The sequence below is a fragment of the Solanum stenotomum genome, chromosome 3, assembly GCF_019186545.1.
Source record: "Solanum stenotomum isolate F172 chromosome 3, ASM1918654v1, whole genome shotgun sequence".
Taxonomy (NCBI): domain Eukaryota; kingdom Viridiplantae; phylum Streptophyta; class Magnoliopsida; order Solanales; family Solanaceae; genus Solanum; species Solanum stenotomum.
In genome coordinates, this window is record NC_064284.1 from 98,165 (window position 1) to 125,649 (window position 27,485).

The 27,485-nt window shown below is 37.3% G+C and overlaps 1 protein-coding gene across 3 annotated transcripts; it reads right to left on the bottom strand.

Moving 5' to 3' along the window:
- Nucleotides 1-507: 507 nt before the first annotated feature.
- Nucleotides 508-26,938, bottom strand: LOC125860967 (uncharacterized). Of its 3 annotated transcripts, XR_007445905.1 has the most exons (23): nt 26,704-26,938; nt 26,234-26,618; nt 24,900-25,016; nt 24,717-24,799; nt 20,289-20,435; nt 20,048-20,196; nt 19,832-19,962; nt 19,600-19,722; nt 19,445-19,518; nt 16,696-17,283; nt 16,469-16,580; nt 16,212-16,349; nt 15,516-15,845; nt 12,950-13,199; nt 11,562-12,835; nt 6,397-6,790; nt 5,391-6,310; nt 5,201-5,266; nt 5,004-5,129; nt 4,356-4,600; nt 3,079-4,279; nt 1,393-1,578; nt 508-761 (listed from the first exon to the last, which is right to left on the bottom strand). XR_007445905.1 is itself a non-coding variant. In XM_049541025.1 (22 exons), the coding sequence occupies exons 1-22, from the start codon at nt 26,835-26,837 to the stop codon at nt 1,573-1,575; spliced, it is 6,993 nt and encodes a 2,330-aa protein (XP_049396982.1). In that variant the 5' UTR covers nt 26,838-26,938; the 3' UTR covers nt 508-1,572. The 3 variants fall into 3 exon arrangements, 2 of the variants coding, with proteins under 2 accessions (XP_049396982.1, XP_049396983.1); XM_049541025.1 differs by having other exon boundaries at nt 508-1,578; XM_049541026.1 differs by lacking the exons at nt 20,048-20,196; nt 20,289-20,435; nt 24,717-24,799; ... (1 more) ...; nt 26,234-26,618; nt 26,704-26,938 and having other exon boundaries at nt 508-1,578; nt 19,802-19,933.
- Nucleotides 26,939-27,485: the final 547 nt, after the last annotated feature.

The following is a 27,485-nucleotide window of genomic DNA, read 5'->3' on the forward strand; positions in this document are numbered from 1 at the left end:
TGTTAATTAATTCTATTTTACACTCCTATATATTATTGCTGCTTCTAATTCTATAACTTATTCTTCTTGTTTTGTTAGTTGTATTATATATGGAGGATTTGTTTGCCCACTTATCTAATATTTATGAGTGGGTATTAGGGGCATCGGAATAAGGGAAAGTCATGATTAGGCACATGAACATGATAATTCATTTGAGAAAGTCAAAAGGTGATCTGATAGCAATAATAATAATAATAATAATGATTAGACGAATATGGCAGCGTAAGACGTGGGAGCCTGAAATAACGTGATTCATTCTTGGGGAACTTTATATAACTATTTCCTCATCTTCTCATGATCATCATTCATCACCTGCCCATGTGATCATTATTATGTTAATGTGGCCCTGCACTATACCTACATTCAAATTGTACACCATATACGCACTACTTTAATTTGCATATCTTTCTTCTCACTCAAAATCATTAACATTTTAGCCAAACAACCCTTAACCAACATCGTCAAAGTGTAAAATGATTAGAGATATTCGTTTAGCCTGCATCATAAATCCTAAGGCGTAAGAAACATATTACAGCTTGCTGCACCCAAAATTACAATTACAATCGGGACCTCATTTAAGCTTCAACCAATAATTAGTTTTCCTCTCCCAATACTGATTCGTCAAATAAAGGAAGATTGAAGCAAAAAGTTGAAACTTGGGAGTATGAACCAAAACAAGCCTCCTTGATGTTAACCAGCTCTTTTTTTAAGCTAAACAGTACCTGCTGAATTCTAGCATTATGATCCAAAACTGATGCAACTGGAAAGTACTCAATCTAAAAGAAATATAATAAGTTGAGAGGAGACATTCTATGGATTTCACGGAGGACACTGGCATGTAATAACTTTAGACCCCTTCAATGGTTGTTTATCTTCAACCTGTACTTTAAAATAGACTTTACACAAGGATAATTTGGTAAACTGGGATCTAATGGGAAATCAAGAGTGTGGTCTGTGCACAGAGTATAAGTGTGAATGTTATTTATAAAAATGGTATCTAGAGTTATAATGGCACATCATATGTAATATTTTAAAAGATTGGGTATTTTGATTATTGAATCTTTAAAGTGGATCTTCCATGTTAATCTTCCAAGAAAATGATACAACAATTCAGCCCATTCGTGTACCAAAAAAATAAGAGTAATTTGTGGGCATCCCCCTTTTGATTCAGAGTTCAATATGAACTTCATCTGCAGTGAAAATAATCATAGCCACCAGACGCTAGTTTCAGGGCACACAACCTGCCTCAAGAACAAAAATCATGAAATGGAAGCACATCCAGGATGATCATTTTTTAACAATTTTCCAATATCCGACTTCCAATTGTTAAAGATTTCTTATGGGGCACTTTACCTTGTTGAAACAAAAAATAATAGGAGCTCCTATATCTCCACTGAATGGGAACTCTGAAGAAGGAAACTATTCCACCTTGCACACCTCAAATGTGTCAACCGGACCTTCTCGAACCAGCAGACATCTCTCAAATAACGACCTTGATGAATATGCCAGTCCTTGCGTAAGAAGAAATTGCTGCTAGCTCTATAAAAGTTAAACGTTTTCATGAGATGTAGAAAGAAGTAAAGAACCAAGGACACTACTGTTGCAGACACTATAAACAACATTCATCTGCCTACTTTTTGAAAATCCAGACCAAGATTATACACAGTGAGTTAAAGCAAGAACGGCAACCAAACAGCTCAACTGTATCAAAAAATTGGGCCTAGGCCATAGGGCACAATTGTTGAATATAGAAAAGTCAGAATGTTAGTGGATGATCAGGTTTAAGAAATGTTTTTGAATGTTGAATATCCACGGGTAGTATCAAAAAATGATACCATACTTGGAAAGACATAGATACTATCACAATTCCAAAACGCTAAATTGAAGTGCATCCTCCATCTAATAGGATTATAGGAATAGAGTTTTCAGCTTGACTGTAAAAAAAGAAAGAGACTTTTATTAGCATTCAAAAGTAACATAATACCTTCATCATAACAAACAAAAAGAGCCACCATGTTGGTAAAGTTATAAATGTTCCTGAAGGCCTTGAAAATCAACCAGAAGAATCCTTATGATGGAGCAAGTACAAAGAGCTTGTGGGTATAGCCGTATAGGAGTTATGAAAAGCAAAAGATGATAAAATCTTTGAAGACTGAGTTAAGAGAGAAGCTAAGAAGGTTGCTACCAACGCCTCACGTAAAACTCTAGATGACTTGTACGGCGTGGGGCAGAGAGTGAAACATAAAGCTAGCACAAATGATAGAGAAAGGGGTACAAACTACAACTATGATATGTGTATTATTTGTTTTTGCACTGCAAGGTGGCTACTGATCTTTGGAAAATGTTCTTCTGCATTTTTGGGTTGAAATGGGTCGTGCCAGAGACCATAAAAGAGGCACATATGAACTGGAGCATGAGGAGAGTTGATGAAACCATCAAAAGGATCTGGCTAATGATCCCTGCTGCTATCTTCTGAAGTACTAATTGGAATGAGAGGAATAGGAGGTGTCTTGATGGAACCTTAACACCAAATCACTCCCTCAAGACTAGATGCTTACTTTTTTGCTGGTCTTAATTGGCTAATGTATCACTGTGGAGGCATACGAGGTGTAGCAGTAAATTGGATTAGTAGCAGTAAGACAATATATGAAATGGGTCCAAACAGAGAAACAAATTGGAGAATATATATAGTTGGTCATACTAGCTTGGATATGAGGTGTAATAGTTGGTGGTGGTGGTAAAAAGTTAAACTATCCTCCATCTTATGTTGAATGCTCGTTTCTCTTTCAAGAATACAACTTAATTAGTTATAAGTTATAACTAGGGGTTCTTTTAAATATTTTAACATTTTAAGATATGAAAAATTCAAAAAGCTCGTGTTTCGCATATAGTTAATGATGAACATCTAAGAATATTTTCAAATAACTTCACCGACTAATTATTCCACTTGAAAAGAGGACATTTATTAGGGGATAGAATGAGAAAAATGTAACTTCTGATCATCTCAGCAAACTTGATCAATGACTTAGAGACTTTTACCTTATTTTGCTTAGGTGGTCTAATTGGAGGGCATCCAGTATTTGGTGAACTCGTCCTTTTGGCAGGCAAAGATTTTAGTGAAGACCTAGACTTGTTCGAAGATATTAGTGCTGAAGAAAGAAGAGCATCAACAGCATCACGTTGTTGCTTCCTCTCTGATATCATGTGATCAGGTTTTTTAACCTGATTACAAGTTCCAATACCATCTTCCACATCCTTCTGCATAAGAGATGTCTTAGCAGGGTTCTTCCAATCTCTCATATTCCGCAATTTATCATCGCGTTCTAAAGGTAGTTGAAATCTTTCAGATGCAACAGATATAGAATGTTTATGGTTATCACTTCCTGACTTTTTTGAGTTCCCCAAGTTACTCTCTAAGCTGTCACATTGTTTTCCGTGAAGCCCATGAGCTTTCCTCTCTTTCCTGTGCTTCTTACTGATCTTTTCGCAACTTTCACTTGATTCTGATTGATTTTCCCCGAGTAAAATATGCGCACCCTGGGTATTTCTGCAATGATCATTATTGAGATCCTTTTTCAACAAAAGACTTCTTTCATCTTTAGATCTTTGTTCTCCCTCAACATTTTTTCCATACAGATCAGCACGTATTGGAGTGTCAATTGGAGCTCCAAAGCTGGTGTCTTTTCTTTTCCTTTCTGTCACATGCTTTACATTGTTCTTTTGACTATCAGCATGCTCACATGTGGCTTCAACCCCGCTAACATGCTTCAACTTCCTTGAACAATTTTCTGGTTTCTCTGAAGTAAACAGTTTCTCCCGATCAGATGATTTAAAAGTAGCATTATATGGTCTTTTAAGTGACATCACTAACTCTCTTTCTTTTGCATCCTTCACTAGAGCTTCCCAGTTATGGTTAGTCCGCAATGTCCTTGCGTTTCCCATGATCCACAAAGAAAGTTTTGCCCTAGTCAAAGCAACATTCATCCGCCTTACATCAGCCACAAAACCAATACGGCTAGAATTAACCTGTGTTGCTTTCGAGCATGACTCGAATGCCCTCACGGTGGAGAGTATAACTATATCAACTTCTCGACCTTGAAAACCATCAACTGTATTAAACTCCATGTCAGCAGTGATAGAAGATCCAAATGCACTTGAAAATCGTGAGCGTAACAGAGAAAGTTGACACCGATAAGGAGTTATAATACCAATTCTTCCACCAGCAAACTCAGATGGAAACCTAAGCATGGCATAAGAAGAAAAGCTTTAAAACAACGGAGGTAGAATTTCAGAACAAAACACCAAAAGAAACGTACCTCCTCTTGAAAAATCTTAACACTTCAACTGCAGCATCAGCCTCACACTCATTGTAGAGGGATAATGTGCCAGATTTTTTATCATGGAGCTCCTTCCCATCAACAATATCAAAGAATACATAGGGACCAAGACCCTTAGTCCCATGAAATGATGCAACTTTGCTGGATAACTGATCTCCATCAACCAACTTACCATCATAAAAATGGAAAGAAGGAAAGCGGCATATCTCTGGGTGCATCCTATACTGCCATTTAAAGAAACCATTATATGACAGATGGGTTTATAGGTGCTGATAAAGAAAAAACCAAAACACTTGTACAACAACAAGACTGGTTAGTTGTTATTTGGTGGGCATAAGGAGAATCATGTTTGTTAAAACTTGGGTGATTGACAAAAGTTCAGACACAATCCTTTTTCTGAAGACAAATGATACAATGCATAACGGTTACTGCACCATGTGCAAACAATTTAGCCAGCTGAGAGTTGATCAAGGAAACTGCAGCATGAAATTACTGGAAGCCCTATCACAGCAACAGTTCATTCATCTCACATCAATTGGCTGCTAACTCATGCAACCTATAGCCATCTCAAAATCTTGAAAATATATTTTGGAACTAAAAGGTCTACAAAGTTTGATTGAAAACTACCTGCTGTGTGAGCATGTTAACAGGATAACCAGCTCTTTGCAAGCGTTCAAACATGCTACATTGGAAAGAAAATCTGCTGGCAATATTAGAGAGAACTGTGGCTGGAAGCTGTTTTGGATCACCCACCTTCAACACCAATATTACACTTCAGTTAATATTATTAACCTTCATGACAAAATAATGCATCCTAAGCTTACCATCACACATCTAGTTTCCTTTGATTTTAATAGTTGAAGTGGTATGAGGGAAGCAGGCTCCAGAGCCTGAAAGTTGCAAAAACGCAATTTTTTAGGAAAGCCTGAATGGTGATCGATTCTATAAACATCAAAAGGACAAAGAGAGAGAAACCAGGAAAAAGAAAAGAACAAACAAAAAACAGTTCCATACTTGAGCAGCTTCATCAATCACAACTGCATCAAATAGGACACCCTCGGATGAACTGCTAAATCTCTGGCCGGACACAGATGCAGCACAAACCCCATATAGATCTCCACCACAGCCACTCAGTGTAGTCACCACAATCTCAGCCTCTTTTAGTATAGCCTTCCGTAATTTATGTCTAAGAGCTTTTGTCTCTTCATTAGCTTTCCTCTCCCGTGCCTGAGCAGCAGCGAGATCCATGTATATTGATTTCTTTTTTGCATACAATATTCGAAGCTTTGCTTCTACTTCTGCATCAGACATTTCCTTGGCATTATCTGCTTTATCAGTCCCTCCTTCCAATAAACAGTTAGAATCAGAATCTCCATCCCGTAAACTAGCTCTTTTAGCTTCATAACATTTGATAGTATCAACCAACTTCTCAAGATTAGACCGCAAGAATGTCAAAGTATCCTCGCCGGCATCAATCTTTGAATCAGTTGCATTCATTTTCTCCTCAGCTATGCGGTGATCAACAAGCGTATCAATGAAGAATGGCAATGAATTAGGATGAACTGTTTTCGTATTACCTACTCTAACGATATAAGGCTTGTACATCGTCCCATCACTGCCATAAAGGCCTTCACTAGTTATTCTTGACACTAGTTCATCTACTGCAGCATTTGATTGTGCACAGATGAGAATTCTTCTTTTACTGCAGTTACCCATTGGTTTATCATTCTCTAAATCCTCATTAAGTTGTCTAGCTAAGGCTGCGTCCTGCCATGCCCTAGCAACAGCTGCAGCTTGACAAATTCGCTGTCTTGAAGCAGTGCAAGACATTCCAGTAGACTTTAGACCTCCATTTGATGATCTCTTGGTGCCCACTTGGGAGAAAGAAAGCAACGAACTAACAATGGCCACAATCACTCGGGTCTTCCCGGTACCTAATAAAAGTTGTCCAACAATGAACAGAATATAAAAAAAAAAAATCATAGTACAATGAATAAATAAAGACACAAAAATAACACACCTGGAGGACCCTGTATTAGAGACAATTGAAAATCCCTTTTAGGATCAAAAGGTCCAATAGCAGCACTGATAGCTTGCAGTTGACTGTCATTATATGCCGATTTGAGGACTTGCTGTAAAGGTCTAGATAGTTTATTGAAACTCTCACCGTAATGTTCACAGTGATTGTAACTGGTGGGATTCAAGATAACAGGAAGCAAAGGAATTCCCTTAATAGCAGACAATGCTTGAAATTCTCTGAGTTGAGAAGTTATGGTCATTAGACGACTAATGCACCATTTGCTTCGCGCAACAAGAAACTTTTGAGCTCGCATCAGATGAGGTCTATTTTGCAAGTACAGCCTGATGAGTAGGATGCTTGATCTCCTCTTCCAATCTCTTTCACGCTTTTCCACCTGCAAACAGTCGGGATGCTTCAATATCACAACACCAAGACATCCACATGATCACATCCAAAATGTCCAATAGATAGTACACAGTTTTCAAAGAAATCAAAAGCCCTGACATTATGATTACATAAATTCCAGAGTAAAAGTCATCAGACAAATAACAACCAGAAGTCAAAACAAAGGTTGAAACAGGTGTTACATATGTATAAAGCACAACACTATCATCTATTAGAAATTTGGCTGGGAAGTCATCACCTGCTCAGAGAATTATCACAGGAAGGCCTGTACATGCACGGGCATGTCTGCACACACTTTTTAACAAGTTAAATATTTCTTTGATAATAACAAGGCCAACTTGGCTGTATACAAGTGATACCAAAAAAGAGGAGAAAACCTACAAAATATGGTTATCTCAAAAAGACACCAATACTCTATACAAATAGGAACTACATGGGTGCTCCAAAAGAAAATAAGGGATCAAAGACTACTCATTTGAGCAAAAGCTCATCTTCACCCCTTCACAAATTCTCCTATTCCTCTCTTTCCAAATGATCCACATCAAAGCAAAAAGCCTTGTGCCTTCTTCTAGTAGCTCCACTTTACAGTAGAACATCACTTCTTGACGGTTCTTGGCATAATCCAAGAAACTCCAAACCATCTAAAAGATATTCTTCCATAACCTCATGGCTAAATTGCAATGGAATAGAATAGGTCCACCTCCTCACTCGCCTCCTTACAAAGGAAACACTAGCTCATGCAGACAACCGTTCGTTTTTTAAGATTCTCTGCCGTCAAAATCACGAGAAGAACCACACCTTCCTCGCACCTTAATTATCCCTCTAACTTATTTTTTTCGATAAATTATTCTTAAATGAGAATAACTAACAGCCCTTGGGTTAGCCTAGTAGTCAACGAAGTGGGTCAAGAACCATGAGGTCAAATGTTCAAATCCGAATAGAGGCACAAACACTAGGTGATTTCTTCCCATCTATCCAAACATTGGTTGGCAGAGTTACCCAGGCTTGTAGGAGGTAGCAGGTATCCAATGAAGTCAATCGAGGTTGGCTCAAACACAACAGTTATAAAAAAAATGAGGATAAACAAAGGTAAATTTTAGAATAGTCAAATAAACAAATGAAGTAAGAGAGAGGAAAAGGTAGGATTCAAAAAGAGTTAACGCACTCATTAATGAATTAATAGTGATCACCAAATACCCATTGATGTCTTAAGGACAAAACATATATTAAAGCTTGTATTTTAAACATGTGATATGAAGTCATGATTTTCTTTGAGAATGGTAACTTGAGTAATAAAGAAAAAGGCACTAGGATAGTGCCAAAACCATAAATACAGATAGAAAGGACAGCAGATCCAATTATGAAATCCTAACCGTTACAGAGCACCTATTAGATCTACTAAGGATATTGCCTCCTCTACAAAACGTTCTTTATACCAAAATGAAAAAGAAGAAAGCACTTCCATCTTAAAATTTTGTAAAGAGTTACTTCTTCCTTTAAAAATTCTTAAATTTCTTTCTTGCAAAACAATATGAAGTCATGATTTCAAATCAGCATTTGGACATGCGATTTGGGATCATGATTTCTTTTTTTGATAAAGGTAACATTTGTATATCAATCATCAGCTCAAACCTGGTATCCAAAAATTTACATCATATCCTCCCTCCACACGTGTGTCGGGCATAAACAAAAGATAAAGAAAAGAAAGAAGAAAAAAGAGAACTATCCCTAGATCCTCCTTTCACCTTTATAAGGACCCTAGAATGTCTGCAATAGCCACAGGGTCATCTATATACTCTGAACTACACCAATAGCAAAAAGTGATAATGCAGTTCATTTTAATTATCAAAATTCCTAGAATTCCTTTCTTTCCATATGGTCCACCAAATAACAGCTGGGACAATTTTCCATCTACTCTTGTCTGTGCTACCACTGCCCTCCATATTCCAGCTTTCTAGAGCCTGTCCTGTTCTCCCTGGAACAGTCCAACTTATACCTCTGAAGCTAGTAAACAAATTCCACAACTGGCCAACCACTTTACAATGCAAGAACAGATGATTAATTGTCTCTGCAACCTGCTCACAAAAACAACATCTTGGGCACATTTGTATTCCCCTCTTCATAAGATTCTCTTGTGTGAGTACAACCTCTTTCACCACCAACCAAGTAAAAACTACCACTTTATATGGTATTTTAACCTTCCATATAAGCTTCCAAGGCAGAAAGTTAACTTGGGATCCCATCTGATTCATATTTCTATATGCAGAACTAACAGTGAATAAACCTTTATTATGACATTTCCATTTAAGAGTGTCTTCTCCTTCCTTGAATCCTAAGAACTGATCAAGTGTTCCATAAAATTCAGCCAATCTTTCCAACTCCCAGTCTTGCATCAGTCTTCTGTAGGTAAGGTTCCATCCATGTTCAGACCAAACTTCATAAAGAGTCTACTCTTGTTGTTGGTTCAGGTGATGAATATCTGGGAACAAGCGTTTGAGGCTTCCATTCCCTAACCAGTTATCTTCCCAAAACCTGATCTTCCTCCCATTGTTCACATTACATTCAGTTTTTGCATAGAAACCATGCCATAAGTTTCTAATTGATCTCCACAAACTGGTTCCATATGTGGATGTCACTTCCTTAGTCTTCCAAGGTCTTTCCTTCCCATATTTGGCCTGGATCACTCTACCCCACAAAGATTGTTCTTCTAAAGGAAATCTCCACAACCACTTCATGAGAAGACTTTTGTTCTGCTTCCTAAGATTTTTGATTGCCAGTCCTCCCTGCTTCTTGGATAGTAGCAGTGTCTTCCATTCGACTAGGTGGAAACCTTTATATTCCTTCTCACCGTGCCACAAAACATTCCTTCTCAAAGCATCAATTCTTTCTTCCACCTTTGCTGGAAGGGGAAAAACTGACATTAAGTAAGTTGGTAATGCATCTAGGACAGAGTTAATCAGCACTAATCTACCACCTCTTGATAAATATTGAGACTTCCACCTAGACAATCTTTTCTCACATCTTTCCACTACTCCATTCCATATCTCCTTGGATTTGCTACTGGCACCCAAAGGCATACCCAAGTATGTTGCTGGTAACTGTCCTATTTCTACACCCAAAATATCCACCAGATTTTGTATTCTGGGCACGTCATTGATTGGAAAGATGTGACTCTTCCTCCAATTAATGTGCAACCCTGATACTGACTCAAATAGTATGAGAACTATCCTCAAAAATTTTAGTTGGTTGTCTTCTGCATCACAAAAAATCAAAGTGTCATTTGCATATTGCAGATGGGTGATTTCCAATCTAGTGTTCACCTCTTTGACCACATTAAAACCCCTTATCCAATCATTCCTATGCGCTGTTTTAATCATACTGTTCAGGCCTTCCATGACTAGCAAAAATAAGAAAGGTGAGATTTCAACTTTTTCATGATTTCAACTTTTTTAAAATGTAAAATATGACGCATAAGTTTATATTTTGTACAGAAATCATTTTAAATTTTGAAAAAAAAAACAATTAAAAAAAATCATGCTCGGCGTGAAGAGATTGTATGTACCACATGCAATGATGATTATTACTGAATTACTAGTTACTACTATTGTTGGCTAGTGGATCTTTATAAAATTATGTGTATTTAGAAGTAAACATTTATTTACAAAAGGAACATGGAGATATGCAATTTATCAATGTGACACCTTAGGATATTCTAATATATTGTTTATGAACTACAGACATGAGAGGATAAATTGTGGTGGACAGGAGATGACAAGGGAATGTTCAAAGTCAACAAATCCTACAAGTTGATGGATCAGACAGATCAACAGTGCTCAAGTTGGCCTTGGAAGCAAATATGGAAGAGCAGAATCCCTCACAAAGTCTCCTTTTTTGTTTAATCAATGGCTAAGAGGAAGCAGTCCTTACACAGGACAATGTTTTGAAGAGGGGGATAACCTTGTGTTCCAGGTGGTGGTGAAACATCTAAGATTGTTAACCATCTATTTTTACATTGCAAGTACACCCATCATCTGTGGAGAATATTCCTAAGCCTCAAAGGCATCTCCTGGACAATGCCCAGGAAGGTGGCTGAGGTATTACTATGCTGGGAGGAAGCAGGTGTACATGCTAAGGACAGAGGTAGATGGAGAGTTATCCTGGGGGATATCTGGTGGGATGTTTGGAAAGAAAGGAATTCAAGATGTTTTGAGAGCATAGAGAACAATGTGCAGAAAGTTAAATTAAACTACATTTTACTTTTAGTCTTTTGGTGTAATCAGTTATACTCTAATGACATTGTCTCTATTATTGATGTGCTAGACTCAATTTAGACGTAGAGAAGTGAAATCAGGAGTATACTTATATATAAGGTTACAGTACCCATGTACTGTTTTGTGATACAATACAAAGTTACCAAGTTCAAAAAAAAACACTATGGTTTGCTCATTTGATAAGATTGTATAAGGAATTGAAAAACAATTGATAGTTTTCAAAACTTGTTGGGTTTTCATGTTTATGAGAATTACAATTTAAGAAATCCAAATAGCATGTCCAAAGTCCAAACAAAACTTCAAACTTCATATCAATCTGATTGACTTCATATATCACATGTCCAAATGGGCCCTGAGAGTTTATGCACCGTAAAAAAAATTCAACAGAGGTTATACCAAAAGCAACCAATCTCCTCCGGAATAGATAATTAAACATCAACCAATAACTAGTCACAGCATAATAAAGATCTACTCAGAAAGTACACTCACCTTTCCAACCATGTGAATATCAGGACAAGAATTCCTCAGGGGTTGTCTTGTAAGCAAAATAAGATCATTGTCTGAGCAGCTTTTAGAACCAGATAAATCAACATCCTCGTGAACACAGCGAATGAAGTGAAAATCATCAATTCTTTCAACTGACATTACAGAAAGACTGCCACAAGACATCTCTTCTAGAGAAGTTATCTCCTGAAAGGAACTCTGCAATTGTGCTTTAAATTCTTCCAATATAAGTGGACGAAAAATTTCAACATATTCATCAACGGATTGGAAACAAACAGGAACCTCCTTTAATTTACTCAAACTATCATTCTTTCCTTCACCTGCAGTTGTCAATCCAACTGTTAAAAAGTAATTGCACTCCAGAATAGGTCTATACCAATCATCAAGCCTCACAGCTTTAAATCTTTTTACTCCATCATCCAATCTCAAAGCGTTAGACCTATTTTCAACTGGTAAGCCAAGTTGAATGACTTTCCTTTTCGGACCAGAGAAACTTGTTTTTAGGGAAAATGATTGTTGACGTCTAGCTGAAGTGAGAAAAGCTGACTCCCGATCATTGCTGGTTTCACTTACAAGCTCTTTCAAGACTGTATCATTAGGTTTTATATCATGTTCATCAGCCTCCCCGTCATTCTCTTTCATACTCACACCTCCATAAGATGTGCCCCCTAGAGCAGAATGAAGCTCAGAGGTGACATGACTATTTTCTTTGGAATTCAGATTTGTATAATTTAAATGGCACTTGATATCAGTTTCCTTGTTCTTAGGCTCCATAGCTTTTAATTTGACAAGAGGCGAATCTTTTCTGGCATGTAGTGCATTTAATTTAAGTCTTGGGATATCCAGATCCAAACAAAGATCAATTGGCTGAGAAATTTTCCTGGAGTCAATTTTTTTAGCAGGATCAGAATACACAGCTCTCCCAGCAACATGGCCAACAAGTTTAGGATCAAAGCTGATACAAGAATTGATATCTGCACCAGCAGAAGTATCTGTTTCTCTTTCATCACCTGAATGAACTATCGAATTACCTCTTTCGTCACCAACAAATGTTTTCAAGTCTGGAATATGCATTTTTTTACCCACCCTACTAAAAGGTGTGGCTGCTTCAGCTAAAGAGTTGTTGGTATGAACAAATTCTTCACCAGGCAAACATTTGGAATCAATACTAGTTTTTTTCAAGTCAATGTACCTCTCATCCACAAGTGAAACAGAAAGCCGAGCAACTTGCTTGGTCAACTCATTCATTGGAATATTATCTGCAATCCAGCAACATGGTAAAAGAAACTTTATTTTAAAAAACTGATCATTATCATAATGGCACAACAGACAAGAAGTACACGATAACTTAACAAACAGAGTAATAAACTCGCCACATGAAATAAGTTTCTCAATATCTGCAGCTAATGAGGCAGGGATACCACTGCATGATGCTTTAATCAGAATCAGCAATGAAATTAAAGCGTCTTTCCAATATCTGACCACTACTGCAAGTGGTGAATGCCCCCAATCTATCAGATCACGAAGACATTGTGTCACTGCATTATTAAGCACGGTAGTCGGATCTCGGCAAAGGCTTCCGAAAACAACAGGAAGGGTCTCTAATAATCTGATGCAGGTCATCTGGAACAAGAAGAAAGCATACTTTGTTATAAAAGTTGCAGAAACCCTTTGATTGAGCCATCAAAGATTTTGGTCTTGATTATAAGATGATCTTCACATCCTCAGCATTAACATTTTCCAACAAAGTGGTCAGCTATAGGCCAAATACATGCACTGCAAATTTTTCAAAAGTCTGTAGGCCACATTTAAGAACTTCAAATCAACAAAATTAATCATCACACGTTTTCATCTTTCTTTTGGAACTAGTGAATAATGAGATCTCATTATCATGTTATTGAAGAAATATTTTGGCAGAACTCAACAGACAATTCAAATGCCAGACTACATTGAGGATACGAGAGAACATGCACAATACAATTCCATACATGTGATAGAAAATTCATACTCCAGTGCTACCCACAAATAAGAAAAACAATTTAGTACTAAACAAGTGTATGAAGCCGATGATTTCAGATTTGGGGAAGGCCAAGAGCTGACCAGTGGTCTAGAAAACAACGAATTATCACTCCCAGGACACCAACTTTAACAATGTCAGGTAGAGTTGCTGAGATTTAGTATTGAGTGGGTGATGCCGAGAACTGTAATAGAAATAATGTTTAGCTGGGCTTTTAGAAGACAGGAGGAGATGCAGTGCATAGGAAGTGGCTCCCCTGGAACTGATGTGGACCATGTGGAGAGATGAGATCAGGCGAGCTTTTGATGGTGTAGAGAAAAACTTTGTACACTTGAAAAATAGCCTTGTTTCTCTTATTTCTTTTTGGTGCACCCATGAGGCTCCTACTTTTTTAAGGTTTTCTATTTGTATGCTCCTTGTCTACCGGCTACTTTTCGCCTTTTGTTTATAATACTCCCTCCGTCAATGGCGGAGCCAGAATTTTCAATAAGGGGGTTCAAAATCTAAAAAAATAGACACACGAAGTAGCTGACGGGGTTCGACATCTACTGTATATACCTAAAAAATTATTTTAACCATGTATAAATCATATAATTTTCCGCCGAAGGGGGTTCGGATGAACCCCCTCATAATAGGGTGGCTCCGCCACTGCCCTCCGTTTCAATTTGTTTGTCCTATTTTGACTTGGCACTAAGTTTAAGAAAATAAGGAAGACTTGGATTTTGTGGTCTTAAATTAAAGATGTCAAATGTACCAAAATGCTCTTTAATGTTGTGGTCTTAAACATGTCACATGGAAAGTTGGTATTAAAGAGTTGCTAAATATGGAAGGAAGCATTCTTTTTAAATCAGACTAAAAAGTTAGGACAAACAAATTGGAATGGACGGTGTTATTTTTACTTTATCAAAAAAATATCATTTACAGTTTCCAAAAGATTCCATAAGCTCTTAAATGAAGAAGGGGGCAGGGATATCATGCTGGGGAAGTTTGAACATTCCGAGAGGCGTAGAAATTTTAGGTATTGTAGGTGCATAAAGGTTACAGTGGTTGAAGGGGTTATTCATAAAATGAGGGGAACTGCCACAAGGCCGGACGAGATTTCGTTATGGTAATGCAATGCAAGAGGTCAGAAATCTGGTTGTTTCTGATGATGAAAAGAGCTTTTATCTTATGTGAAATTTATGAAAACCCGAAATGTCGGTAATGTTAGAAGACGACCTACGGCATCTGATGGTCTTGGATTTGTGGAAGAACGCAGGCGAGGCTGGTATGGAGTGATTGACTGGGTTGTGTTTACTATCATTTTTAGGATGGCCAAAATGCCAGAAGATTGAAGGTGAAGCATAATGGTTCCGCGGTACAAGAACAAGAGTGGTGTTCAAAACTTGCAACAGGGAAAAGTGCCAGAGCTCTTGAATTTGGGTCGTGAAGATAATTTCAAAATTGTCTTTAACATTGAAGCAAGAAGGGAAAAATTGGGAAACAAGGGGAAGTCAACCTGTGAAAATGAGGGGGTATATGGATTTTTATACAGGGAAAAGCTACCATATACCCAACTCCTATACTAGACAAAATGTTGTTACGAAAATTGCAATTAATAGGATGAATTGATGAATATTTCTTGTATACGGAGTTTTCCCCTAAATGTCAGTTAAATTATTTACCTTATTCCAAAAAAAAGGAAGGGTGATGAATATTTTATCATATTCATCAGTTGGAAGCAAAAGGGGATGCTCTTTTCTATTGGAAGTTCACTATTTATTATGAGTATCGTAGTTTTCAAACAACAGAGCCACTCTCAACCTACTCTGCACAACAAGGAGGTAACATGCACTCCTGAACCATAAAGTTGTAAATAATGCATGTAACCAGGAAAGAAAGAAATATCACTAGATAGTAGATAAACACACTAAGATCCATACCTGAGATGGTTTTTGACCTATAAAAACCTTCCCAGCTGCCAAGCACTTCTGAAAAGAGATCCAAGCCATTTCTGAGAGTAAGCAACAAAATTTCTCCCATAAAATGGAACTGACAACTGATTTATGTGCGTCCATGTGCTCACTTTGAGCTTGAAGCACGGGCTGCTTTAAGAACCCCCCTCGAGAAGAAAATTTTGAGATACTAGAGTCCTCAGAGGATTTTCTGACTAAAGGTTGGCTACATGAATTCCCTTCTTTTAGTAGTTTGCACAAAACAAAAAAGAAATGATGCAAAGTCTGAAATTCTGATAGAACGCAGTCCAACTGAACCTGGAAAAGAGGCAAACAAGATTATGACTGACAAATATAACTGGAGAACAATTTTCATAGTATTACAACTTTAGAAGAAATGCAGCCACAAGAAAGGGAAATTGTGAGAAATATATTATTGAAATTGTGTATCTACATTATTACATTGAGACCCTATTTATAGACACTACATTGGACTCCTTTTCAAATTAGGATTCCTATTTCTATTCCTATTCCTATTCTAAGTAGGATTTATATATCTATTCCTATTCTAACAGAAAATAAAAGACAGCACAGGAATTGCACCAAGGAAATAGAGATACAGGGTGCTATACATTCCAATGCTGGCTAACACTCAAAAAGAGTGATTCCGCTATTAGATCTTACCAGCTTTAGAGCATGTCTTAACCCTGTAGTGGTAGCTGAGAGTGAAGATGGGCTAGAGCAAAGAAACTGCAGTCCACTTGTTAGACCTCGTGTATTTGAAACTTGTTCAAGAATACACCGACCAACATGTCTCGCATTCTGCAGCAACCAAATAAGGTGGATACAGCATTAACGCAGAGGCAAGATCCTTCATCAAAAATACAAAATGATTGACTCAGTTGTCCAATTGTATGGAACTTTTGGAATGAAACTATTACATCGTTGGGATCCACGAGCAGAAGAATCAAACTGTCACTCATCATTGGCTCCCATGTCCACTGCCTCCTTAGCTCTCCTTGCTCCATTCTGATGATGAAATGAGCAGTCGACCTGTAATAACCTCCAGAAAATAATCAAGAAAAGTGCTTATATGAACACGAAATTCTTCTGATCACTAGCAAAACCTCAGAATCAACAGCATTAAGCCATAGGATCAACTGCAAACCTCTTGAAAAGCCTAATTAGAGGCATACACTTTGTTGAGACCCTAATGGAGTTTTTAGACTCCACTCCCTCACCACCATCATTTGAACCAGATGGAACCTTCCAATTGAAAACATGAGAGATATCTGAACCACAGTTTCTCAACCAGTGACTGGCTGAAGGTGTCATACCAGACTCACTATCAGATTCAAGTAAAGAAAGACGTGACAGAGCCCAGAAAACAGACTTAGCAAATGATACTGGAAGAATCAAGGGATCAATTTCAACTAAAACCTCAAACCACAACATTGGGATGCACATCCAATCCCCACATAAATCTGATGTTATATCAGCTTGAGAACTAAATTCGTTCCAACAACTGACATCATTTTCTTCAAAATCACAACCAAACAAATTTCCTCGGTCCTCTTCTTCATCAAGCTGTAACGGCAAGCATCTTTCACCACTTGTAGCAAGTTGATACTTCAAAATTGAAGTTACCAGAGCGGAAGCATCAGAAACTATAATAGTTTGAATAACATCAAATGCAGGTTGACGGAGAGAACTGTGAAGTGATGAATCCTTCAGAGAGGACACAAGAGAAGGTCCCCTGCAGAATTAAGCAGGACAATGCAAAGGTATGTATCAGAAGCCACTATCCCACATTCAATTTTGGATTTATGGCTGCTTTGAGACAGCACTCAAGAGTATATGCATATTGAAATATGAGAATTTCAACAAAGTAATACAATGAAGTAGAAGAGAGGTTCATGAAAACACTATACTCAAGTATGCAATCTTTCAAGAATAGTCTAGGTCCATTGTCGAGAATGATGTACTATTAAAAATATTGTTAATGATAATGAGAGATTATTTCATATCAACACAATTCTGAAAATAAGGTGACTTACCTTAGATTAGGCAAATAACCACTACAATGTCACTTGTATTAAGATTACTGTTTAAGACCAATAATTTCTCTCTTCTCTCACGCTCTTTAACGCAGTATTGAACTTCACATGGTTTCAGAATCAAAGAGAAATAATCTCTGCATCCAAGGCAATATAGTGACTGGAAAAGTTCTCTTTTTTTTTTCTTTTTTTTTAAATTGGAAGTAGGCATCAGCCCATTTATTAATATAAAAAAGGAAACAACACTATTTACAAAGCCAAGGTCCAACTGGTCCAAAAGAAACAAAAGTTCACTTTTCTTTAATGTATGGTCACCGGAAAAGTTTTTTCAGCATGTTTGAGCAAAGGTTTATAAACTGCTTAAAGGTTTGTGTCAATCCCGTCTCCAATAAGCCAACAAACTACACCAGACGAGACATACATTGACCCAACAGTACTAAGCGCCACTGCACAAACCCTCGCTCGCTGTCACATTGACTGCCATGCATTGGCACACGAAATCATGGACAATGGTTGTCTCAGTCATTGCCATGTGTACAGCATGTAAGAAACAAACTTTGTGCAATGATTTCTAGGAATATTCTTGATTCTTCTTTTCAAGCTGGAGCATATAGGTCATAGGTCCAATTATAATATAACAAACAACAACATACCCAGTGAAATCCCACTATGTGGGGTCTGGGGAGGGTAGAGTGTACACAGACCTTGCCACTACCTCGTGGAGGTAGAGAGGCTGTTTCCGAAAGACCCTCAGCTTATAATATAGTGCACATTAATTTAACAGATATACTTAGGAGTAACAGTATCTTTCTAAAAAAGGTAACTTACCTTATTTTATTTTTTTTGAGGACTAAATAAGGTAACTTACCTTATTAAAGTAGGCTAACAACTCACATATAGGAAACAATGATATAATGACTTTAATCATCTCGAAGGTTGTTTCTTCTCCTGGTGTTTCTCTCTTTCACACAATCAACATAACTCCAATGTATTTGCTTCACTTACAAGGTCAAATTAGACTTCGTTCAAATTCACTTTTAAGGTAAAATTCAATTTTGCTCAATTAAATGACAAGAACAAATAGCACAAACTACTATCATATGCCTCTTTAACATAATGCACAATTTTTTATCAAGAGAGAATTGACAAAAATTCCTGTTTGACTTTTGAAAGGTCTGCATAAGAGGTATTAACGCGAAGGGAGGAGTAAGTGCAGAAAGCAAATATCAACAAGATGTAGGCCATGTTTGGTCAAGTTAGGAAAGGGCATCACTTCATCGCTTAAGCGATGAAGTGATGAGAAACAAGGGGTTATCACTTCGCCTCAATTATGAACATTTTGAATTTGAAAAAAGAAAGATACATCTCATTCCTCGCTTCGACCCTCGCCCTGATCCATAAATGACTATAAGGAACCAACAACTCTCTCTTAAACAACCTATATCCTCCCCACTACGGACCCTCTGCTATCCATTGCAGCAGAGCTGTTTCATGGGGCCATGCACTTTAGAGAAGAATTGATCCCAACGGAAAGCATACCATTCTTTGAATCTAAACTTTGAATAGATAATTAATATCAATCTTATTATTCATCAGATGCTGAAATTAGTTATTTTATTTGGTTATTATAGTACTAAAATCATATATTTTGGAATTTTCTGCTCCTAGTAATGTGTGTGATTCACTTCAAAAAATAAGTGTACGCTTCACTTCACACTTTGAGCTTCAAGCCCCAAGGACCTTGACGCTTTTTCCGCTTCTCTTTTAAACATTGTGACTGAAGCAAATCTAAGGTAACCAATGCAAGGGACGAAATTAACAGTCCTCAATCATATATATAATTGACCTCTAGGTACATACCACATATGTGCACATTCATATGGCGGAGAAGGCGGGTTCATAGTATAACCTCGGTGAACTATGAGAAGAGCTATCTGCAATATATATTAAATCTCGCGATGAATAAGACGGAACATAAACATCAACACACCTTGGGCTGAAGACAAGATAATAACCTGGCAAGCTTTTTTTCTCATGAGCAAGCTGAAGTTGCTACTCACAGTAACTTGATGCAGGAGAAAATAAAGAAGATTCCTCCTTTGTTTTTCATGTTCTCCATCTTGTAAAGCTTCTAGAGACTGCAAGGTTTACACATGAGAGCGGAAACGTAACTAGGACCACAGATAGATCAATTGAAAGAAGATAACCACACATTACTTAAATTACATAGCTGAGTGAAAAATATGCCTGTAGAAAAGGCAGGAAAAGATCAAAGATTTCCTTATGACTTTTCTCATTTCGAGTATGGAAACACTGGCCCAATAGTGTATTCCGCATCACACTTGGAGATAATGAAGTCTTCAACCAAAGCTTATATCCTTAGCAAAGTGTGATTGGAGATATATCAGGTATTAGCCGAAGGAGTGAATTCAGAAAACTAAAAAGGTATGTATGGAAACATACCAAGCATCTCAAACAATAATCTCAGACAATTAACAGCATAAGAAAATTCTGGTGAATCATCACTGATATGGTTGAGAACAACACTCAGAAATATGGGATAACGATCTAAAATGCCTTCTTCAAAAGCTGGAGGCTCCAAGAATCCAAGCCTTCAAGACACAGAAAAGGTAACAATGAGAAAAATAAAACTGAAGAATACAATAGCTCGCACACAAGGGAATAGAAGCCAACTACTTCCTACAATGCTTTGATCCCAAGCCATACAGTAACTCGATCCAACTCAACCCTAGGCCTTAGATTCGGCGTAGACAATGGCAAAACATCTGCTGCCAAATAAGAAATGTACTTCTTCAGCAAAAGCTGCAAAGCATCCAAATCTGCTGATTGCCTACAATGAAACAACAAATTAAAAAGACATCAATAAGGTGTGTACATATTAGTTACTCTCATTGTTCTAGTAAGAAAAAACAGAGGAAGTCTTTCCTAAAGAAAGGCGATTCTAACAATACTTCAGGATGGTAATCTAAGATATTAACTTATTAAGGCAGAAAATCAGAGCCTAATTTACTTTCTTAATTTGTGTAAGTGTCAAGCGGGCTATAATGAGCTAATATCACTTCTTTTTCTTCTTTTGATAACTACCTCATTTATCTCTTAATATGGACTATTTTACAAGCTGAAACTTTTTACATTGGCATGAAGCAGCTTCTTCTTCGGTTCTCTGGTTTTGCACACGAGGAACTTGGGGTCTGGAGACAACCATAACCTCAAGCTCCACCTGCAGAACCAAGAGGACCAGCTTGATTTATTTAGAGAGGAGAATTCATTAAAAGAGGACGGCATTTCTTTTAAAGAGTTCATTCAAGGAGGGTAGATTTTTTAAAACATTTCAGCAGGCCTTTGTGAAACAAGGCTTGTCACAGAACTCTTCCTGGGGAAATACTCAATTTGTGTCAGTTCACACTCACTTTGGCTCGCATGTATAAGTTCTCTTTTGTTTTTCCATTTGGAGTGTGTGGGCATGCCCATCCTCTAGGGAGGAACTCTTCCTACCTCTATGTTTCCTATACCTGTAAGTGTGGAAGACAGCATGGATGCTTTGAGAAGGAAATTGTTATGGCGGGAAAATAAAGAGGAGAGATTTCCACTAACTTAAAACGGAAAAATCTGGACAGCGCTGAAGGAAGCATGCCTAACACAAGACAACCTCAGGAAAAAAGGTGTAATCCTCATCAACAGATGTGTCATGTGCAAGCAAACCAATGAGAGTGTTAATCACCTTTTTTTGCACTGCCCTGCAGCAGTTAGCCTATGGTATTTTTTCTACTCTATACTTGGCCTACAATGGGTAATGCCCTACAATATGAAGGATGCTAAAGCCAGCTGGATATTGTGGAGAGTTGACAAATCCATCAAAAAGATCTGGAGAATGATCCCAGCAGCCATTTTTTGGAGCATATGGAAAGAGAGAAACAACAGATGCTTTAATGGAATATCAACCTCTTTCTGCACTCTTAAAGGCCAATGTCTAGTTATTTTATTTAGCTGGCACTTTTTTGCCGATGTAAACAGTGTGGATAACCTTTTGGATTTTGTTAGTTCCATATCTCTAGAACAGTAGAGTATTAGAGTTCCCCTTCAACTGTTTCACAAGTTTTTGCCAAGCTAGCTCCATATTTTTCTGTTTGGAGCAGCTTTCTTGCACACTGTGCTTTTGTAACTTCGCATTCTTGATGCTTTCAAATATCATTTAATTACTTTACCAAACAAAAAAAATCTGCCTATTAGAAAAAAAGAAAGGGGTCTGGGAATCAGGAATTTATAGCAGCAAAACAAGTGTTTTTCTAATGAATTTGTTAGGAGGTTCACAACAGAAGAGCAACTAGTCAACAGATGCTACATGTGCTTGTGCAACTCAGAATCTATTAATCCCTTGTTCCTTCATTGCACAGTTGCAACAGGCCTATGGAACATGTTCTTCTCACTGTTTGAACTCACTTGGGTCATGCCAAGATCATTGAGAGAGGCTTTTGTGTGTTGAAGTTCTTGGAAAGTTGGGAAGTCCATCAAGCAGATCTGGTCTTTGGTTCCAGCCTGTATTTTGTGGTGCTTATGGACGGAGAGGAACAAAAGATGTTTTGATGGCACCCCAACTCCCATCTCTACCTTTAAAGCAAGATGTTTGATTACTCTTTTTGGTTGGGTTAATCTCTCTCCTGTACTTGGTGCCGATTCTTTCCTGGAATTTATCAGCTCCATAGATCTCTGTTGTTAGCTGTTTAGATAGCTTTTTTTTTGCCTTTTAGGGAGCTGATATTTCTTTCTTTTGTAATCTGTGCATCTGCTTGATGCTTTGTTAATGACATTCTTCTTACTTCATCAAAAAAAAAAAAAGAGCAACTATTCTGGAGCACAGTGATAAAAGCAAAGTATAGCAAAGAAGGATTCTGGATGACTAAATGGGTGCCCACTATTTATGGAATTAGTTAGTACAGAACTATCAGAAACTTAAGGTTGAATCTCAAAGTCAGATTGAGATTTAAAGTCAAGGATGGCAGAAAAATCATATTTTGGGAGGTAATTGGTTGGGTAATGGAAAACTGAAGTTGTTATTCCCTGATTTATATGATTTAAGTCTTCAAAGGGGGCATGCTTTGAAGGAGTTCTGGTCCCCACAAGGGTGATAGCCTTTTTTGAAAGTTATTACACTCTGGGAGGTGCCAAGGATAACATAATTCTTCAAAATTTTGGAGTAAAGCAAGGGGCTGCAAGAGGTGAGGATACACTGAGATGGCAAAACTGTTCAAGTGGAATTTATACAGTTAGTTCAGCTTATAAGGATTTGAATCAGGTTGAATCCCAGATTACATTTTGGCAATGAAAACATATTTGAAAAGTTAAGGTGGCTTGCTCCTCCTGGTTGGCTGCAAGAGAGGCTGTGCTGACTCGTGATAATCTTTTTTTTTATAAAGGTAAAGTTACTAACTCATGATAAACCTAGAAAGAGGGGGATACAGTTGTGTTCAAGATGCTACTTGTTGTGTAGGCAAGAGGAAGAAACAATAAGTCATCTGATTTTACATAGCAGAATTACAAGACATTTAACAGATTTGTTCATCAATCCTGGAGTTTCTAGACAATGCCACGAAGAACTCCTTGAGTTGTAGCATTCTAGAACAAAGGTGGAAACTGCAAAAGTAGCAAAGTGTGATGGAAAAATGTAACATCAACTAATTGGTGGACAATAAGGGAGGAGAGAAACTCGAGGTGTTCAGAAGATACAAGTAGCAATTTACAACAAATTAAGATGATTGTATTCTTCTTTCAAATTTTTGGTGTAAATCTGAATACATAGATGAACCTGAGGCAATCATAGATGTATTAGATTCCCCGTAGGGTGAGCAAGGCTGTTTTGTGTAATTTATTTGCCTTTCTCTTTTTTGGCAATCTCATTTAGTCACTCCATTTTGGTTACCAATGCACTTTTTGTTCTGATATCTATATACACAAAGGAATATGTTATCTTTTCAAAAATAAAATCTACTGTTCTCTACTGGAAAGCCCACCAAGCAAAATCTTCCCATTATTGGTGGTGTCTATGTTGTTTAGTAATGTGTTCAGTCAATTTCTATCCCACATAACTACAAGCTTTGCTGTCCTTCAAAATATTTTTGAAGTAAAGCCCTGAAACAATCCTCTTCTTAGAGACTGTTAGGATTGGCTTTTTAAAGTTCTTTTAAGCCAAAAGCACTTTTGGAGTGTTTGGGTAAAGTAAAAAAATGCTTATAAGCACTTGGTTTTAAGCTAAAATGATAAAAATAAGCCAGAAGCCATAAGTTTGAATTTTTAACTTATGGATTTTGGCTTATGAGTCAAAAACTAAAAGTCAATCCAAACAGGCTCTTAAGTGTTGAAACAATCCCACCAAAATTGGTTTTCTGGGTGGAAGAAGACACCTATCCTGCTATATGAATCTCCAAAAAAAAGGAATGAAATAGTCTTTGCATAATTTCTAGCAGAATAAAATAGCGAGCAGTTAAGATAAGTTTTAAGGTGATATTTATAGTTCTAAGCACTGAAGGAGTTCTACAGATTTATTTCTACATCTATGTGGCTTTCTTTGACCTGGGATTTTTCTTTCATCTAAGGGATGATTATGCAAAGCAATTCAAAACAGTTATCCAGTCAGGTGCAAAGTATTTATAATCATTGTTAAGTCTTCATCAAAAAATTTACAATCAATGTTAAGTCTTAACCGCCAAAAACATTTGACACAAATTGTTGGAGGCATAACAAACAGCAGGCTAAAGTAAAAGAAGAACATGTGCACTGACAACCAAGGAATCGCATCTGATAGTATGAGTTTCATACCAATTGAAGCAAAAAAGACCAAGGAGAAAAATGACGACATGGTTTTTTTATGAAGTAATAAATTTCACTAATAAAATGGCAAAAGCCTTCCCGTATACAACAAGTATACCAAAAAAAATAGAAAACCTTACAAGAAAACATGATTTTCTGTAATAACACCCAATCATCTATACATGTATGAATCCTATGATGCACCAAAAAGAAAGAAGAGAAAATAGGCTATCCCCGCCATATACTTGAACTGGCTAGAATTGCAACCACTGATTATAGCCGCACACAAAGCTAATAGATACAATACCTCAATTTACTCATGCGTCCAGCCAGTCGCAAACCGATAGAACGAGCTCTTCGACCTTTATGGAAAAGTAACGCATAAACTCCCTATATAAAAATGGAAAAATCAAATTAACTTGACTGTAACAAAAGACAGTTGAAGCATAATATGAAGTAGAAACATAAAGCATAGAAAGGCAGGTCAAACCGGATACTGTTGGTGTCCACCCAAGGTTAGTTCATGAGTTTTATCGATTGTGTCAATGAATGTTTCAAATTCACTTGCCAAATAAGAATCATCTAACAAAATTGGGAACATTAAAACCTGCAACTCAAAAAAGAGAGCTCTATATCATCACATAAATAAAAATAACAAATGATCACAAATCAAGATGGAACGGAATAAAATGAGAAAATAACATATGGAATTAGCATCAAATCAGTTAAGTAAACTAAAATTGAATTGCTACTAATAAATCAGGATACTCATGGTCATTATCAATGCTTAATTAAATTGTTCAGGGTTAGGGTTGATTTTCAAGTGTTTGTAGCCTGTATGGCTGATCAAGTCAACCCAAGATGCCACTCACAATGCAGGCCCTGAAAAGTGCACACTGTAACCAGAGTGCATCCGCGCTGGCCATGTCATTTTCAGTGGTATTTCTATACTGATGATGCAATGTTTGATGCACATATACAGATGATTGAGCTGGATTACCAGACAGCTCAATCCATCTTTTTTAGCAACAAGACAGATATTCCCTGCTCATTGTCAGGCACTCAACTTGTACAGATACTTTGGGGGGATAGTTTACATCTCCCATCACATGGAAAACCCTTTTCCCTCCATAGCCTAATACCCTACTAGCTTAATGACAAGAATTTAAACTTAAGACTTCAAGTTTTAGGTATTCTATGTCCATTTTGTATTATTTTCTGATTGTAGCTATTTCATTAGGTTTTGGAATCCCCTGCTGTAGTTCTTAGAACATTTAAGTAGCTATCCATAAGGGGCAAGTTTGTGCAGCACTTTAGATGGCAGGTGTCTGGTTGACGGTAAGAAGATCACTAAATCTCCAAGATAATTCATGACTTAACATTGAGTATGAGCAGCTTTACAATGAACATATATTTGATATTTGTATGCGATTTCTCCCTCCCTTTCTCTGCTTCTTCTACCCTGTGTCTCTCTTCTTCTCTGAATTTTGGTCGGCAGTAAACTCAGTCACCTCTTACTTTATTCTTTTTCCCCTCTCTTTTCCCTCTCTTTATATATTCTCTTCTTTCTTCTTGCAATTCTCTGCTAATGCAAAAGTTTTCTACAGCCATTTTTCTACTTGAGAGCAATCTAAAGTCTAAACTTGCCCTTCTTCTTCTTTTTTATTTCTGATGACAAAAAACTTTCCCCTTTATTAGAATTAAAATTAAGGATGCTGCATCAACTGAATACAATCCTTCTCCTGCTACAACTTCTGGATAAAGGAATGACACAGAGATGGACCACTAAGCATTGGAAGGAGGGAGAAGTGTGAATGGAAACACCTCAAACATGACGCCAACTATTTCTCCACTGCCATGCACTATGTCGTAGTCTCCACATCTTAATCTGTTATTAATCTCTTTAAGATGTTGACTGATTCTTTCTTCATCAAGACTGAGCAAGACTTCAAGAAGAGGACCAATGGAAGTTGGGTCAAATTCTGTACTGTAAAGCTCTTGGGCTTGATGGTATTGACATATACATTGAGTGCACTGGCGCATTTCCCTAGATGTTCTGTCGAGTAGGAGTTTTAGAGGAGAATCGGTGCGATCATCCTTAAAATAATTATAGAAAGTCTCCAGAAGAGGTCCCATGAGGTCCCAAGAACCACACCAAATATGATTTTCTTGGGGCATAAAAATCAAGTAGTTGAATGCATCTGAAAACCTGCATAGAAAGTAAAAGGGACTAAATTTGGCTGGCGCACGTAGAAATGGGGAAAATATAATTTTGATGAAATTGGGAGCAAGACCATTCTTCTTTGAGCTGCCGGAAACGATGTCGCTTGAGAGGGTCTACAGATGCAATGGCGTCGTCCTCGTCTTCTTCTTCGATGCCCCTCCATCGGTCCAACAGCTCTCTCCTTGTGACCACTTTCTTCGACATTCCTTCCTCTGTGGAACCTTCAATTGTTAGGGTTTTCGACCTTCCTAATTTTACAAGAGCTATCAAAATTTTGCACTGCGCCTAAAGATAGACGTCTATATTGATATTGATGATTAAAGGGAATTAAGGGTTTTTGGAGATTCAAACAAGAAATTGTCAAAAATTTCATTTCAAAATGCCTTATAAACCTTTTATGCCCTCTAAAAATATTTTCAATCTAATTTTTTTGGGCCTCCGAATTATTAGCTAAAAACATTCGAAAAATTGTATATAATAACAAACTATTAATTCAAATTAAATGTTATAAACATAGTTTGATTTAATTGTACCCCATAGCAAACTGTTGTTATTTCGCCTCTCTCCTGGTGAATCTCGCTCACCACTCTCGTTCTCTCCCTCGCCTCTCTCGTTTTTATACAAACGCAAATGTATAAAATGCATTTGTGTTTGTATAAAGCAAGAGAAAATTGTATATATACATATATTTTCGTTCCCCTCTCTCCCAGATCTCGCTCGCCACTCTCTCCCTCGCCTCTCTCGCTTATACAAACAGAAATGTATAAATTGTATTTATGTTTGTATAAAGCGAGAGAAAATTGTATATACACATGCAAATACATATATCTTCGTCCTATACACTTATAATTA